At 36.4% G+C, this 19,031-nt stretch overlaps 1 protein-coding gene across 1 annotated transcript in view; it reads left to right on the top strand.

The window, feature by feature from the left end:
- The window catches only part of LOC125136743 (coiled-coil domain-containing protein 170-like), a 54,176-nt gene that overhangs the window by 3,158 nt on the left and 31,987 nt on the right, over window positions 1–19,031 (top strand). The window contains exons 2-3 of the mRNA XM_047797535.1: window positions 5,612–5,740; window positions 17,519–17,775. Of these exons, the coding sequence (XP_047653491.1) occupies window positions 5,612–5,740; window positions 17,519–17,775 (386 nt within the window). The remainder of the gene's footprint in view (window positions 1–5,611; window positions 5,741–17,518; window positions 17,776–19,031) is intronic.

The following is a 19,031-nucleotide window of genomic DNA, read 5'->3' as shown; positions in this document are numbered from 1 at the left end:
TTAAAGAATCCAGTGTTGCTACAGCTGTGGTGTAGGTCAAATTCAGTCCCTGGCCCAGGAACTTCCATATGCCATGGGTGCAGCCATAAAAAGAAGAAAAGCAACCTTCACTTATAAAATTGAAGACCGTTTTACAATGTCTGATCCCATTCTCCACTCTGGGGATGAATGATACAAATAAATTTAACAGTAGAATCAGACATCAACCAGTGAGAATCTTTGCCACTCCTAGCACTGGGGCAGGCCTTGGAGCCTCTGCTGCTGAGTGTTTGTCATCTTGGTTACTGGATTGTATGGGAAGTGAGCAGACCCAGGGTCTGGGATGCTGAAAGATGAGGGATTTAGGGCAGCTGCTATTACAAATCTATGTGAAAGTATATTGGACCACGCTGGAACTTTTTTTTTGTTTGTTTTTTCAGAGGTAATTATTTTGAACTAAATGTATAGTAATTATGTCCATATTTTTTTGTTATGCCCATATTTGAAACACTTAGATATGTGTGAATGCTTCTGATATTGTTTGGGACATTTTAAAAATTATGTAAATTATATTCTACTTTGTAGACACAACTGTATACCTTGTTATTTGCACTCAGTCTTACGTTTTTGAGAGTTCTTTTTGGTTCACATAAATTTAGTCTGCACATGCTAACTACTGCGCAGAATTCCATTACAAGTCATATTAATATATTGGTTTTTATACATTTTAATTTTTTCTTATATAAGCAAGCTGCAGTTGAGTATCCTTATACAGCATACCTCCTTGTTTATATTTTCTAAACTATGAAATAAGAAAAGTTTTCAAGCGATATTTGAATGAACTTGTCTATAAAAGTTAACTGCAGGTTGAATAGTTCTTATTTTTATAAATTAAAAGCTTAACTGAATATAATAGCTTTTTTCTTTTTATTATTGGTATCTGAAATCTTAGTGATACTGTGATATTCTAAGTAAAACATTTAATTTAGCACATTTTAATCAACTTGCTCTTTTGTTTTAGAGCTCAGGTAGTGTCAGGTTAATCATGCTTACTTCATGGTACAGTATCATCTTTCTGTGCAAGGCCCCTCTAGCTTTGTTTTTTTATCCATCATCTCCATTTCTATCTCATCTCAGTCTCATATGTTTGATGTATGTCTTTGAATATATATGCATCTTTTAAGATGTGTGATTTTATATGCATCTTTTAAAATCTGTAATTTTGTGTGTGGATTTTTAAAAATATGACATAATAGAGGTCCTTGGTGGCCTGGTGGTTAAAGGATCTGGCACTGTCACTGCTGTGGCACTGGTTCAATCCCTGAACCGAGAACTTTCACATGCTGCGAGTGTGGCAAAAAAAAAATCATACATAGAAAAGAACTCTAAAATGTATGCATACAGATTAGGTAGTAAAATAAATATCTATGAACCAACCACTTCGTTTCATAAAACCCGCCAGGACCTTAAAAGCTTCCTGTGTGTCCCTTACTAACTGAATCCTTTTACTGCCTCCTAAACTTCAAAATAGAAGATATTTTGAGTTTTGTGTCAATCATTCTCTTGCTTCTCTTCCTAGTTTTATCACTCATGTATGTATCCTTGATAAGTATTAATTTTATCTCTTTTAGAAGTTTATTTTATGAAATTATACTGCATCTGTCTTTTCATTACTGCTTTTGCTTCATAGGATTTATGTTGATCTATGTACAATTACTTAATAATTTCCATCGTTTTGGAGTAGCCTATTATATAAATATACCATAAGTTATTTATCCATTAATCTCCTATTTGACTTGTGGGTTGTTTTCAGTTTTTTGCTTTTTAAAATAATATTGATAATTGTTGCTTCTAACTGCAAAGTTTAGTCCATATATATATACTTTTTCTTTTTATGGCTCCACCTGTGGCATATAGAAGTTCCCAGGCTAGTGGTTGAATTGGAACTGCAGCTGAGGCCACAGCCACAGCCACAGCAACACCAGATCTGAACCACATCTGTGACTTACGCCGTAGTTTGTAGCAATGCCAGATACTTAGCTCACTGAGCAGGCCAAGGATCGAACTCGCATCCTCACAGACACTATATCTGGCTCTTAACCCACTGAGCCGAAACAGGAACTCATATTTATTGATATTACTGATTATCTGGGTATATTTCTGTCATCATATGTCCACTCTATTTGTCTCATTATTTTTGTTTCCTTTTCACTCCTTCTAACATGCCAAAAACTGTTTTGGGTTTGTTTGTTGCATTTTTTTTTCTTTCTTTCTTTCTTTGTCCATGGTGTGCAGCAGCTTGATGTGACTTGGGATTGAATCTGAGCCACAAATGTGAAAGTGCTGAGTCCTAACTACTCAGCAGGGAACTCTCGATGTTGCATTTATTTCTTTTTTTCTCATTCCATTTTTTTCTTTTCTACTAGTTTATATGTTATATGCTGAGTGACTTATTTGAGTAGTTATATTAGCTATTTTAATGTATATACTTAGCAAAGTTAACTGAAATCTGTGACATATGAAATCTTGAGACATCTGAATATTTTATAGTGCTTTAAACTATTTTTCTCCTCTCAGTGTATATGCTGCATTTGTATTTTGTCCTGCATTGGTTGTGTTCTTTATATTTTCAATTCCATGAATCACACTAGCTAAATTAATGCTTATGTATGGAGTTCCTGCTGTAGCACAGCGGGTTAATGATCCAGCTTCTCTCTGGGAGGCATGAGTTCAGTCCTCTGCCCAGTGCAGTGGCTTAAGGATCCAGCATTGCCGCAGCTGTGGCATAAGTCTCAGCTCCAGCTCAGATTTGATCCCTGGCCCAGGAACTTCCATGGGTGTGGCCAAAAAAGAAAATTAATTCATTAATTCACTAATGCTTATATAAATATATCCACATGATATTTGCTATTGTTTTTGTTCACTATTCTTGTATCTCAGACTTTGTGAGTTCATTTTTTTTCTATGTAAAATGCATCCTTTAGAATTTTCTTTTGGTGGTAAATTAATTTTTTTTTTGTTTAAAATGTTTTTATTTTACTCATAATCTTTTTTTTTTTTTGTCTTTTGTCTTTTTAGGGCCACACCTGTGGCATATGGAGGTTCCCAGGCTAGGGGTCCAATCGGAGCTACAGCTGCCAGCCACAGCCACAGCCACAGCCACAGCAACACCATATCCAAACCACGTCTGTGACGTACACCACAGCTCACGGCAACCCTAGATCCTTAACCCACTGAGCGAGGCCAGGGATCGAACCCGAAACCTCATGGTTCCTAATTGGATTTGTTTCTTCTGTGTCATGACAGCAACTCCTACTCTTAATCTTAAAACATTTAATTCAGTATAAAATTCTAGGTGGCAGTTACCTTATGTCTTAATTTGAAGAAATACTATTTTTCTTGGCCATACCCAGAAGTTGCCAGGCCAGGGATTGAATACGAGCTGCAGCTGCAGCAGTGCTGGATCCTTTAACTCACTTTGCTGGACCGGGGATCAAGCCTGCACCTCCGCAGTGACCGGAGCTGCTGTAGTCGAATTCTTAACCCACTGCACCACAGTGGAAACTACAAAGAATAGCTATTTTATCCACTGTTTTGAAATTTGGAAGTATGTTTTCATCTAACCTATCCATGGCACTAATTGGCATCAACTTTAAGATGCATCCCAGTTGCAGAGAAGTGAAAATTTGTGCTTCTTAGACTCAATGACAAATAATATATTATATATTTTTCTTAGTACATTACAGATATCATTTTGCTTTTTCCCAGCTTTTGTTACTGTTGAGAAGTCACTCACCAGTCCAATTGCTATTTCTTTGTAATTATCTGTCCTTTCTATTATCCACTTTTTAGGTTTCTTTAGTTAATGTTCTGAAGTTTCATAAATAAGTGTGTTGGTAAAGAAATTCTTTTTATTTACTTTTCTTAGGATTTGCTAGATCACTTAGATTGGTATCTTTCAACAACTCTCTAAAATTCTCAAATATTATATCTTCAGGTAATGCCTCTTCCCCATTCTCTAAAGTACAGACTTCTTGGACTCCAAATAGAGACATGATAGACCTCATTTTATTCTTTCTGCATTTATTTATTTTTTTTCTTTTTTAGGGCCACACCTGCAGCATATGGAAGTTCCCAGGCTAGGGGTCAAATCAGAGCTGCAGCTGCTATTTCCAGAGCAACCCGGGAACTGAGCCGCATCTACAACCTATACTACAGCTCACGGCAACACCAGATCCTTAACCCACTGAGAGTGGCCAGGGATCAAACCCGCGTCCTCCTGGATACTTGTCAGGTTCTTAACCCCCTGAGCCACGATGGGATCTCCTCTTTCTGCATTTAAACTCTCTTTCACCATTTCTTTTTTTCTATATGCTTGATAATTACCTTCGTATTTAGCTTTGCTCACTCTTCAGTTAGGTCTAATTTGCTTTTTAATGTATCCATTTGATTTTCAAATTAAAATTATGACACTTTTCATTTCTAAAAATCTTATTTGGTTGCTTTTCCAATATGTTTATTTTTTGTGGTCTCTTGTGACTTAGTCGTATTTTCAAAGTTCTTATTTCTAAACATTTAAACATAGTTATTTTATATTCTCTTGTGCAGGTCTATATTCCTAGCATCTTGGTAAGCATAAAATTCTAAAACCTGATAAATTTAGAAAAATATATTTTGTTCCTTTAACACATTAAACACCATGTGATGCATTTATATGCTTTTTAGAGATTTAAGTTAATGCATTTTTCTTGGTTTCACTTGAATCATATAAACTTTGTTCTTAACCAGTTAGGCTACTAAAAATTGAGAACATTTCACACTCTCTTGACAATTGGTGGAGATGTTGTAATACGGGTAAATCTCCCTGATTTTTACCCTATGTATAGGTGTGAAAAAAACATGAAATTCATATTGCTTTGTTGAAATCAGATTTTTTTTTTTCCATTCTTAGGGCACAGCTCTGACATATGGAAGTTTCCAAGCTAGGGGATGAATCAGAGCTGCAGCCTTCACCATAGCCACAGCAACACCAGATCCAAGCCATGTCTCTGACTTACACCGAAATTTATGGCAATGCCAGATCCTTTACCCACTGAGCAAGGCCAAGGATCAAACCCTCATCCTCATGGATACTAATTGAATTCTTAACCTGTTCAGCCACAATGGGAACTCCCGAAATCAGATTAAAAAAAAAAAATCAATCTGCATGATGGTATAATGTATAGGAATTCATTTGTAATTTAAAAAAAACCACAAATACTGGTAAATCTTTCATCAATGACCTTATAATAGTTGAGATTCCATAAAGGTTTTATTAGACATGAATTAAAATTTCTCCAGGCATTTTATGTGTGTTTTCTTGAATTTCTGTACTCTCAGAAATTATGCTTATTAGATGTGCTGTATTTACTCATGGCTGCTGTTATGAATTGCCAGGTAAGAATTTTTAGAAAGATGTAAGGTAACCTTTTAGGTTAACATTTTTTTGAGACCTGTTTCATTTTTTAGGATGTCCCCTCCAAATGAATATTTTCTATTTAGAGATAATTACTTTTTGTGTGGGCTAAAATTTTGTGAGATTTTATTTATAGGGTACATGTTTAGTTAATTAATATGAAATTTCTCTTTGTAGGCTTGTTTTGATCCACCTCTTGAAGTGGTTCCCAGCAGGAACACACTCGCATACAACAGAAGGGCAACTGACCCAGTCTGTCCTGACCTTGCTGGCTTGTTGGTGAAAAACAAGAATCTTTTAGCTGAGGTATATGGGTTACCTGAAAATAAGGCACTATGGGAACTTATTTCCTCCGTAGAAAGAGAAACATTCTGGTAAAATGCTCAAAGTATTATCTGAACGCAGTTTTGCTTTTTACCCCAATATTGGATCCTCTTATCGCTGAGGGGCAGTAATATAGACCCAAATCCATCTTTTGCCAGAGAAATCCCTTCGAAGATGGCACATAGTGCTTTGAGTTACTGCTGAATGCTGTAATGTTAGAACATTGCTTAGTAACTGCCATGCTCAAAATATATGTAATAATAATTACATGCATTAAGCATTTTTCAGTGGAAAAGATGAATTCCCACTTCCAGTATGGCAGCAAATGGTAAATATCTACTAGTCTTATTAAATACTTAATGAAGCATCTGAATAACATCAACAGATGAGAAAGAAACCACATTCATAGGAAATGCCTTGACTTTTCCCTTGACACCTTGTGATGAACTAGGGAGTGCTTGTAGCAGTTCTTTAATTGAACCCAAGTATCCTCTAGAATATTTGTGGCAAGAAATAGGTAACCAGGGTTGGAATCCCAAAGGTCATTGTCATTATAAAAGGTCATATGATGTGGCTGTTTATGTCTGTATTGCCTCTACAGTTACCTTTATGTAAAATGTTTTGAATGCTTATATTGTGGGACATCGACCAGCCTTTTGAATGAGGAATCTATCTACAGTGTTTGTATTAATTTGTTTGGGCCGCCATAGTAAAGTTCCACAGACTGAGTGGCTTACATAACAAATTAATTTTTTCACAATTCTGAAGGGTAGACGTATCAGCAGGCTAGTTTCTTCTTTTTTAATGTTTTCCCTGGCTTTATTGCCACATAACTGACATGTAACATTGTGTAAATTTAAGATGTACAACATGATGGTTTGATATACAAAGGCATTGTGAGAAGATTACCACAATAAGCTTGGTTAATATTGTCATTACCTCACATAATTACTTTTTTTTCATAGTGGGAAGAAGTGTTCTTCTGAGGCCTCTCTCTGGTTTGTAGATGGCTGTCTGTTTTTGGTGTCTTCATACGGTCTTCCCTCTGTAACGGTGTCCAAATTTCTTCCTCTTATTGAGAACATTAGTCATATTGGATTACGGCCCACACTAAAGATCTCATTTTGACTTAATTACATCTTTAAAAACCTTATCCTCAAATATAGTCACATTCTGGGGTACTGGGGGTTACGAGTCCAACATAATGGATTTTGAGGGACCCTACTTAGTCCATAAAGGTGGCTTTGTTCCTTGAGACTTCTTTTCTGCCTAGGACCTCATTAAATTTCTATTTTGCCATCTTATCTATCAATAGCCTGACTCCAGTTTTCATTTAAATAGTTTTTCATTGAGGTAGATAGATAGATAGACAGACAGACAGAGATAAATATAAATTTTTCATGCTAAACTTGCCCGTCTTTTAGCATAGAGGTGAATAGAAATTAAATTTAAGGATAATTTATATGGATATAATAAATCTTATGACATTTTGGGGAGATTTCTTAATTTGTCTTTTCTTTCAAAAAAGAAAAAAGGGAGTTCCCGTCGTGGTGCAGTGGATAACGAATCCGACTAGGAACCATGAGGTTGTGGGTTCGGTCCCTGCCCTTGCTCAGTGGGTTAACGATCCGGCGTTGCCGTGAGCTGTGGTGTAGGTTGCAGACGCGGCTCGGATCCCGCGTTGCTGTGGCTCTGGTGTAGGCTGGTGGCTACAGCTCCGATTCAACCCCTAGCCTGGGAACCTCCATATGCCGCGGGAGCGGCCCAAGGAAAAGCAAAAAGACCAAAAAAAAAAAAAAAAAAAAATGTGGTACAGTCCCTGAAAACTGTAGCAATGTTACTATAAGAAGAATTGTTCTTCTTCTCCACAGAAAAACTTACTGCTAATACTTATGAAGTTTGGAATTTTTGATAATTTGAACTTGGATTAGGTTAGGGTTTATTTCTATACCCTAGTTCATAAAAAACCTTTTAAACCAAATTGTCAAAAAAGAAGACAGGTTTTAAAGAAAATATGTAAGCTATTTTTAAGAATTTGCAAGCACTTTTTATTTTTATTTATTTATTTATTTTTTTGTCTTTTTGCCATTTTTTGGGGGGGGGCCGCTCCCGCAGCATATGGAGGTTCCCAGGCTAGGGGTCGAATCGGAGTTGTAACCGTCGGCCTACACCAGAGCCACAGCAACGTAGGATCCGAGCCGCATCTGCAACCTACACCACAGCTCACGCAACGCCGGATCCCTAACCAACTGAGCAAGGGCAGGGATCAAACCCGCAGCCTCATGGTTCCTAGTCGGATTCGTTAACCACTGTGCCACGACAAGAACTCCTGCAAGCACTTTTAAAAGCAATTCTCTGTATATACAGAAAGCATTTGGTACCTATATGTATTTTTAATCTATTTGTCTTAAGATATTTAACTACAAGGTCTCATTTTTTACTTGATTTTAGGTACTATATACATTAAAAACTATTCCATAGCTCGTATTGGTATTTCCTGAATTTAATAAAAATCAATGACAGTTTAACTGTGTTATTTTATTTTATTTTTTAAAGTGTAGTGATTTTAACAGAATGCCTTCAGCATGAATCATCTTTCCTTTTTTCAATAACCTATTATTTAGTCCTAGAGGAACACAATTGTCTTGATGAGGCAGTCTTTCTCTTCACTGTGTGCATTTAATTTTTTTTTTGTAATTAACTATCTCTTTGTGGGACATACAAAAATAATTATCATGTGTTTCTGTCCAATAATGGAGAAACAGGTGCAAGAGAGCTATATTTAGGAAGAGCTAGCTATAGAAGAGATAAGTATTAAAGTATTCAGTTGGTAATTGTTTTGTCTAGTTTAGGAAATATGATATTGAACTAAAATTTTTGCATAGTGCTAGATGTGCTACTGTTATAATAAAAGGTAAACAACTTGTAAAAATATTACTGATAATGAGTATAACAAAGGCCTACTATCTTAAATTTAAGATAAATTTAATGTATTTTGCTAGTATTTTTAGTTTGATTTTTGTAAAGACTATTTCAAGGGCAATATGATTGTTGTGCAGTTAAGATTTTTTTTCCCTTAATAATGCAGTAATCGGGCAAACAGTAGAAACCTGGTGAAGGCAACCAGCTCTGGAGGGGGTGAATGGAGGCAGTATAAATTTTGCGACTAAAGAAAAATACATAGCATCAGTTAGTATTAATTTTAATTGAAATTTTTATTGAGATAATCATAGATTCATTTGCAGTTTTAAGAAATAATACAGAGAGATTCATTGTAAACTTGGCACAGTTTCTCCCAACTGTGAGGTTTTACAAAACTATAATGCATTGATACAGCACAATCCACCAATGTTTTTCAGATTTCCCAAGTTTTACTTATACTCACATGTGTGTTTGTGTGTATTAAGTCCTAAGCAATCAATCAAAATGCTGAACAATTAGTTTTGACACCACAAAGATCCTTCCCCTTTCTATTTGACACCCACATATGCCATGGGTGGGGCCAAAAAAGAAAATTCATTTATTCATTGTCTTTAATGCTTATATAAATATATTCACATGATATTTCCAGGAAACCACTAATCTCTTCTCCATTTCTAAAATGTTGTCATTTCAAAAGTGTTATATACTGAAAAACTAAACATAAAGTTACCATGTGACCCAACAACCCCGCTCTTAGGTAGATACATGAGAGAATTAGACATATATTTACATAAAAACTTGTAAATGAATGTTCACTGTAGCATTATTCATAAAGCCAAATAAATAGACACAACCCAAATATCCATCAACTGATGAGTAGATAAGCAAAGTGAGATATATTCATACAGCAGAATGTTATGCAGCCATAAAAAGGCTAATTCATGCTACAACATGGATGAACCTTAAAACATTATGCAAGTGAAAACAAGCCAGTCACAAGAGGCAACATGTTGTATGATTCCATTCATATAAAATGTCCAGAATAGGCAAATCCATAGAAACAGAGAATATATTAGTGGTTGCCAGGGGCTGGGAGGTGGGGGGGAATGGGAAGTAACTACTACCATTAGTAGGTTCCTTTAGGGGAAATTAAAGTGTTCTGGAATTAGATCATGGTAACGGTCGTACAACCTATAAATATACTAAAAACTGAATTGTACACTTAAAAAGGGTGAATGGCTGTTGATGTTGGATGTATTTTTATATACTTATAGTATGTGGATTATATCTCAGTTTAAAAAGTAAAAAATAGGAGTTCCCGTCATGGCGCAGTGGTTAACGAATCCGACTAGGAACCATGAGGTTGCCGGTTCTGTCCCTGCCCTTGCTCAGTGGGTTAACGATCTGGCGTTGCCGTGAGCTGTGGTGTAGGTTGCAGACGCGGCTCGGATCCCGCGTTGCTGTGGCTCTGGTGTAGGCTGGTGGCTACAGCTCCGATTCACCCCTAGCCTGGGAACCTCCATATGCCGGGGAAGCGGCCCAAAGAAATAGCAAAAAGAGAAAAAAATAAAAAATAAAAAGTAAAAAATAAACCAGTTCAATATGGCTGCACAACTCTATTCATATACTAAAAACCACTCAACTGTATACATTAAATCGATGAATTTATAAATTATATCCCATTAAAGCTGATTTTTAAATGTTATACACGTAGAATCATGTATATGTTACCTTTTGAAATTGGCTTTTGCACTCAGCCTAATTTCCTGGAGATTTGTTCAAGCTGTTGCATGTATCAATAATTCGGTCATTTTTATTGCTGAGATTGTGGTATGTATGTACCACAGTTGGTTTTTTGTTTTGTTTTTTTTGTTTTGTTTTTTTTGTCTTTTTAGGGCTGCACCCATGGCACATGGAGGTACCCAGGCTAGAGGTCCAAGTGGAGCTGTAGCCGCTGGCCTATGCCACAGCCACGGCAGTGCTGGATCCAAGCCATGTCTGTGACCTACACCACAGCTCACAGCAACATTGGATCCTTAAATCACTGAGCAAGGCCAGGGATCAAACCTATGCCCTCATAGATGCTAGTCAGGTTCGTTAACCACTGAGCCACGACGGGAACAGTTTTTTTAAAGATTTTTATTTTGTCTATTATAGTTGATTTACAATGTTCTGTCAATTTCTGCTGTATAGCAAAGTGATCCAGTCATATACATATATATATTCTTTTTCTTACATTATCCTCCATCATGTTCCATCACAAGTGACTAAATATAGTTCCCTGTGCTATACATTAGGATCTCATTGCTTATCCACTCCAAATGCAGTAGTTTGCATCTACTAACCCCAAACTCCCAGTCCATCCCACTCCCTCCCTTCCCCCTCCGCAACCACAAGCCTGTTCCCAAGTCCATGAATTTGTTTCTTTTCTGTAGATAGGTTCATTTGTGCCATATATTAGAGTCCAGATATAAGTGATATCATATGGTATTTGTCATTCTCTTTCTGACTTACTTCATTTAGTATGAGAGTCTCTCGTTCCATCCATGTTGCTGCAAATGGCATTATTTTGTTCTTTTTTATGGCTGAGTAGTATTCCATTGTGTGTATATACCACACCTCCTTAATCTATTCATCTGTCATTGGACATTTCCATGTCTTGGCTACAATGAACATAGGAGTGCATATATCTTTTTTGATGAAAGTTTTGATTGGATATATGTTCAAGAGTGGGATTGTTGGGTCATATAGTCATTTTATATTTAGTTTTCTGAGGTACCTCCATACTGTTTTTCATAGTGGTTGTACCAATTTACATTCCCACCAACAGTGCAGGAAGGTACCCTTCATACCCTCTTCAGCATTTGTTATTTGTGGACTTATTAATGATGGCCATTCTGACTGGTGCGAGGTAGTACCTCATTGTAGTTTTGATTTGCATATCTCTAATAATTAGTGATATTGAGCATTTTTTCATGTGCCTGGTGACCATCTGTATATCTTCTTTAGAGAAATGTCCATTCAGGTCTTTTGCCCATTTTTTGATTGGGTTGTTGGTTTTTTTTTCTGTTGAGTTGTATAAGTTGTTTGTATATTTTAGAGATTAAGGCCTTGTCAGTTGCATCATTTGAAACTATTTTCTCCCATTCCATAGGTCACAGTTTATTTAACTATTCATTTATTGACAATTATCTGGGTCACTTCCAGTTTTTCAGCTATCACAAATAAAGTTGCTATGAACATCAGTGTTTTTGTGTGAACATAATTTTCATTTCTCTAGGATAAGTGCCAAGAAATGCAATAGCTGAGTCATATAATATTTGTATATGTAGTTTTATAAGAAACTACATATACAAATGTAGTTTGTATATGTATAAACTAGTTTGGTATAAGAAACTACCAAACTAGTTTCCAGAGTAGCTGGACCATTTTACCTTCCTACCAGTGATGTGTGTGTGATCCAGTTTCTCTGCATCCTCACCAGCATTTGGTGTTATCAATATTTTGTATTTTAGATATACTAAAATACATGTGTAGTGGTATCACACTGTGGCTTTAATTTGCATATCCCTAATGGCTGGTGATATTGAACATATTTTTACATGCTTATTTGCCATCCACTTATCCTTTCCAGTAAAGTTTCTGTTCAAGTCTTTTGCTCATTTTTTATTAAGATTGTTTTTGAGAATTTAGAGGTCTTTATATAGTCTAGATATAAGTCCTTTGTGGACAATTTTTATCAGCAGGCTATATCTGAGTTTGGGGAGTTCCTAAATTTAGCTAAGTTCTGAACGTATATCTGGTTCATTATGTCCAAATCCAACATCAAACTATTCAAAAATTTGGGATTCTTTATCTTTTATGACACAGGAATACCTTGTGCTTTGTTTTATTGCACCTTGCAGATATTGTGAGGTTTTTTACATGATAAAAACCCTGAATTGATCAAGTCTTCCAGCACCATTTTATAACAACATTTGCTCACTTTGTGTTACTGTGACACATTTTGGTAACTTTTGCTGATTTCAGACTTTTTCATTATTATATTTGTTGTAGGGACCTATCTTTGATGTTACTGCTGTAATTGTTTTAGGGACCCATGAATTGTGCCCATATAAGACAGTGAACTTATGTGTGTGAATTCTGACTTCTCCACCCACCTGCCATTCCCCATCTCTCTCCCTCTCCTCAGGCCTCCCAATTCCCTGAGACACAACAATATTAAAATTAGGCCACTTAGGAATTCCCTGGTGGCTCAAAGTGTTAAGGATCTGATGTTGTCACTTCTGTGGCTTGGGTTGCATCTGTGGCATGGGTTTGATCCCTGGCCCAGGAACTTCCATATGCTGCAGGCCAAAACTAAATAAATTTTAAAAGTTTTTAAAATAAAATAAAGTAATATTAGGCCAATTCATAATAATTAATAATGGGGAGGAAGGGGTAGGTATGAAAGACATATGAGAGGTAAAATGAACCGACTAAGTGATTTGAGGGGGAGAGTTAAAAAAAGGGGTGAATCAAAAAATACTCTGATCTAACATGTTTTAAGATGAAAGAATTTAAATATGAGTGAATTTTAAACTTGCCACTTTTAGAACATTTGCTCTTGTTTTTCTTTCTTTCTTTCTTTTCAAAAAAGAAGGTGTTTTCTTTCTTTTTTTTTTAGGGCTGCACCCACAGCATATGGAGGTTCCCAGGCTAGGGGTCCAATTGGAGCTGCAGCTGTCGGCCTACATGACAGCCACAGCAACTCAGGATCCAAGCTGCATCTGTGACCAACACCACAGCTCACAGCAACACCAGATCCTTAATCCTCTGAGTAGGGCCAGGGATTGAACCAGCATCCTCATGGATACTAGTTGGGTATGTTACAGCTGAGCCACAACAGGAACGCCTGCAAAGGTATTTTCTAAATAGATCTCTCATAGAATATTTAATCTATTATTTTAAGTAAATTAATTTATGATAAAATAAATAGGTCTTAAAACAGGATCTGATTTATAATACACAGTCTCAGGAATGAAGTAAATCACATATTTTGATAATAGAAACTAGCAAATGAATGAAAGCATGAAAATGCTTAAGAAATGCCATAAAAGAATAGCTCTTTGCACAGGGAGTAAAAGTTTCACCTGTGTGAAGAGTAAGAGGAGAGAAAAATCTTATCCTATAGTTTAGCAAAATGTAAAAAAATTTAATTCATTATCAACCAATGACACTGAGTTCTCTTAACTAATTAATCACTTTTTTTCTCTGGGGAGAATTTGCTAAATTTATTTCACTAGTGATTGTATTCTATTTTAAGAAGTTTTAGTTTAATAAAAATGCTAACAAAAATGTTTTTAAAGAATTCCTGTCCTCACTATATTGCAAAACTGATTTCTCTTCAAAATTTTGCCAGAATATCTTAAAAACTCAACTTCAGACTGTATGCCATTTACCATTTCCATTTCCTCTAGGATAGGAAGGCTGTAATTATATGAGAATCATATGCTCAAGGGTCAAGACTAGAGCAGGTTTAATATGTATATTTTGGGGGAAATGGAATAATATTTTATAAAGAAAATTGGTCATGTGCTGGAAATGGAATTAAAAAGCAGTCTAAATGATGAAGTCGGTGCAATCCTGGAGGCTATGGGGCTGATCATGAAGAGTTTATTGCATTCTGAAGATTCTACTTCACACTGGGAAGCTTCATCTATCTGGCTTCTACACTGTGAGATGCATATTTTAAAAGATCACATTTACCTCTCTTATGGTCATTTAAAGAGAAACAAAGCAAAAGACAACATAGGATTTGTCACGTCCAGTTTAGCACTGTTCTTGAATACCTGCACTAGGAGTGCCTCCATGAAAAGGAAAAGAAACATAATAGAAGAATGGAAAGAAAATCAGAGAGGGAGAGAAAAAAGAGACCGCTGGTTTCATGAAAGCCAAGGATCAGTCATGGAATCACTGCAGAAAACAGAAACCGCTCTGAGCATTTCAAAGAGAAAATTACTTAACATAGATAATTACATATATACAAATTGATTGGAAAGTTTGGGTGTGAGAACTGAGACCAGCATTAGATGAATGAGTTCAGATACACGTGACGGTAGATGAGATCTTGGGATCCAGAACTTGCAGCTACTGCCATTGAGCCGTTATTGCACAGCCACAACTGCTTTCGACTTCCACAAAGCTGCTACCCAGGTTAATGGAATGTTCTCACAGCAGAAATCGCAGTGAGAAGATGGTCTTTTCTCTTTTAATCTAAATTTCATGGGAATGCATCTCTTTCTGGTGCAGCTGTGTTTACATATAGTGTGGCTCTCAAAGTGGATCTCCAGACAAGCAGCATTAACATCACCCAGAAAGCTGGCAAAAATACAAATTCTCAGATTCCAGGCCAAACTAGAAACTCTGGGAGTGGGCCTAGGAATCTGTTTTTAAAGAAGTCCTCCAGGTGATTCTGAAGCATGCTTAAGTTTGAGTACCATTGGCCTAGAGAACCCCAGCCTCTACAAAGGAGTTGGGAAAAATAACAGGTCTTTTTCCTACTTCTGTGGAACAAGAAGACATCACAAATAGGATACCAAGTGCCAGTGACTGTCTCTAGCAAAAGAACTGGGTGTCACTGGCTTCAGTGATATGTGGAATATGATGACCATGAAAAAGAATTGTTGAATCTAACACGAGATCATTGGCGACTTTAGAGAGAAGAATTTCCATGGTGAGGCGTAACGGATGAGAGATGGAATGATATGAAAATTGAACTCTAGTGGATAAAGAATGAGCCCAGAGGGTTCTTACCATCGATGTGGTTGGGTAATGAAGAGGAGAAATGGGTTTTAGCTTGAGCTCAAATCTTTCACTTCATCTGCAAGACCTTGTTGGTGCCTCTACCACCCTGCTCCATTTCAGGTAGTTTAGTCACTTGTGCAGCTAATTAGTAAAGTTTAATGGAGTGCATTTTTGGATGACTTAATTTCAAGTTCCAAGGGAGCAAAATGGCAATTTAGTATATGTTTATAATTTAGTGTATACTTATATTCTAATATGTGCCAGACACTATGCTAGGCCCTTGGTATATGTTATTTTTATTTCCTACAACAAGAATGTAAGGTGGGTAAGAAAATTTAACTGATTTTTGGCCACAGGCTGTTTTGTTCCTCCAGATTTTGAGGTCGCTATTCTTCCATATTTTCCTTCTCTATAAAATTTCTGGCTTTACTGAGATGTGTTTTTTTTTTTAATAGCAGCATAATTTAAAATTACATAAAGGTATATTTTGAGAACATATACAGTTTATTTCATTGTTTAAATTTCACAGACTTTTAAAAGACATATTTATGTACATACTAGTCTAAAAATTTAGTTTAATATGCTCAATCTTGCTGCTGGGAATTAGAGCATTTCTAATTAATGCATTTTTTTTCAATAATAAAGTATTCCTGACCTTTTTTCTGGTTATAAAGATAACGATCTTTTGCAATGCTGAATGAAATTTGGCTTCCCCCCTACCCCTTACTGTTTTATCAGATTTATAGACTGCCCATTAAGAAATTTGAGCAGGATTTCCCGTCATGGCGCAGCAGAAACGAATCCGACTAGGAACCATGAGGTTGCAAGTTCAATCTCTGGCTTCGCTCCGTGGGTTAAGGATCCAGTGTTGCCGTGAGCTGTGGTGTAGTTCAAAAAAGCAGCTGGGTTCTGATGTTGCTGTGGCCGTGGTGTAGGCTGGCTGCTGTAGCTCCAATTCTACCCCTAGCCTGGGAACCTCCAAAAAAAGAAAGAAAGAAATTTGAGCAAATTCGATTAAAAGTTAGATGACCTGTTAGCAATGCCTCAATATTCTTCATCTAGTGAACATTCCTTGCTTATCAGATTGAAGAGAAGAGAAGAGGCTTTTTACATGCTACCCAAAGATAAATAACTCACCTCATAGCAGCTGTGCCCCTTGCCTCTCCAATCCTTTTTGTTCCCTTCCCCTAAGGGCAGCCTCTGGTGGCTCTCTCAATGTTCCTTCTCCTCTCACAAGCCATCACTCTTCCTTCTCTTTATAGCTTTATGATCTCTTCTTTATTTGCCTTAAAATACATATAGTCAATTTAAGCCTAGCTCTTTCTCCTGATTCTCCCCTCCATCCATTTCTCTGATCAGCACAAACAAGGCCAGGAACCAACCAAGTGGTATAAATATAGGTTGCACTTTAGAAAAGAGACCGGTGACCACACTCCCTTTTATGACCTAACATGAAACAAAATACTATGTCCAAAGCGTCAAATATTTCTTTTCTGCTAGAAACTATAGAATTCAGTACTTGTATAATTTACTTTTCTATCAAGACTTAAACAACTTTAAGGTTGATGAAAATAAAACACTTATTCCAAATCCTATGTGTCAATTTGATAAGATTTTTTTTTTTTTTTTTTTTTTTTTTGCTATTTCTTTGGGCCGCTCCCGAGGCATATGGAGGTTCCCAGGCTAGGGGTCGAATCGGAGCTGTAGCCACCAGCCTACGCCAGAGCCACAGCAACGCGGGATCCGAGCCGCGTCTGCAACCTACACCACAGCTCACGGCAACGCCGGATCGTTAACCCACTGAGCAAGGGCGGGGACCGAACCCACAACCTCATGGTTCCTAGTCGGATTCGTTAACCACTGCGCCACGACGGGAACTCTGATAAGATTTTTTAAAACATATTTAACATTGGAATCTGCTGTTAGGAGATTCAAAATTCTTCATTGTACTGTATAATAATTTATAATTTAAATAGTCACGATTTAAAATCATGAATTTTCTAAAAGCAAAATTATAAGTGATTTTAAAATAACATTTTCATTTCTCATTAGCTAAGAAATCTTCAAAACAAACTTTTCATAAAAGAAACTTCATTGCAAGAAATGAAGAGTGAGTTAGAAAGTTACAAAGAAAATAATGTGCAACAGTCATTCCAGATAATGTCCCTGAAAGATGATATCAAGAACCTAGAGGAACTTATTGCTTCACTAACCAGAATTAAATCTTTGAAAAACACCAATATTCAGAGTCTTGAAAGAGGCAACTGGGATCTAACTGAAAGAATTACAGAACTAGAAAACCTTCTCAGGTAGGGAATTTTCTATTTCGTTTTCAAACATGTTGTTTGTCATAAGTTTATAAATAGTATATGAACTCTGAATTCCTGATTGATTATAGAATTTAAATCTAACAATTTCGCATACCCAACTCAAAATTATACTTATTTTGTGTACTTATACTAATTAATATGTATTTTTTTTTTCCTTTTTAGGGCTGCACCCACAGCATGTGGAAGTTTCCAGGCTAGGGGTCAAATCGGAGCTACAGCTGCCAGCCTACGCCACAGCCACAGCAACATCAGATCCGAGCAAATTCTGCAACCTATACCATAGCTCACCACAATGCTGGATCCTTAACCCACTGAGTGAGGCCAGGGATTGAACCCACATGCTCATGGACCCTAGTTGGGTTCATTAACTACTGAGCCAAGAAGGGAAATCCCTCAAAATTATATTTTTTGAAAATATCTTTGTTGAGATATAATTCCATTCCATTAGAATTCATCCTTTTACAAGTATACAATTCAGTATTTTTAGTATATTCAATCATCACCACTCTCTAATTCAAGAACATTTTCATCACCCCCTAAAGAAACTCCATGTCCCTTAGGAGTTGCTTCCCTTCTAGTCTCTGCAGTCTCTGACAACCACCAATCTACTTTCTTTCACTGTGCTTTTTCTGGACATTTCACATGAATGTAGTCATGTAACATACAGCATCTGCGTCTGACTTCTTTCACTTAGTACAGTGTTTTCGAGATTCATCAATGTTGAGTATGAATCACTAGTTCATTATTTTTTATGGCTGAATAATATTCCATCATAAGGATATACCACATTTGGTATATCCATTCATCAGTTGATGAGCATTGGGTTATTTCCTTTGCAGGGAATTTTGTGAATAAGCTGCTATCAACACTCTTTTTTAAATATTCTTTTAGATATTTATTTTTAAATTACTCAGTGAGTAATTTATTTATTTATTTTAAAATTTATTTATTTATTATTTGTTTATTTATTTTTAAATTACCCAGTGAGGGGTTGAATTGGAACTACAGCTGCCAGTCTACACCAGAGCCACAGCAACGCCAGATTCTAGCCATGTCTGCAATCTACACCACAGTTCATGGCAACACTGGATCCTTAACCCACTAAGCAAGACCAGGGATCGAACCTGCAACCTCGTGGTTTCTGGTTGGATTCTTTTCCTCTGAGCAACAATGGGAACTCCTCATTGCAATTTTAAATTGTATTTCCATAAGACTAAAGCTGTTGAGCATCTTTT

This window comes from Phacochoerus africanus, chromosome 9 (genome assembly GCF_016906955.1).
Source record: "Phacochoerus africanus isolate WHEZ1 chromosome 9, ROS_Pafr_v1, whole genome shotgun sequence".
In the NCBI taxonomy this organism is placed as follows: Eukaryota; Metazoa; Chordata; class Mammalia; order Artiodactyla; family Suidae; genus Phacochoerus; species Phacochoerus africanus.
This window is presented reverse-complemented; position numbering and strand designations above follow the sequence as displayed.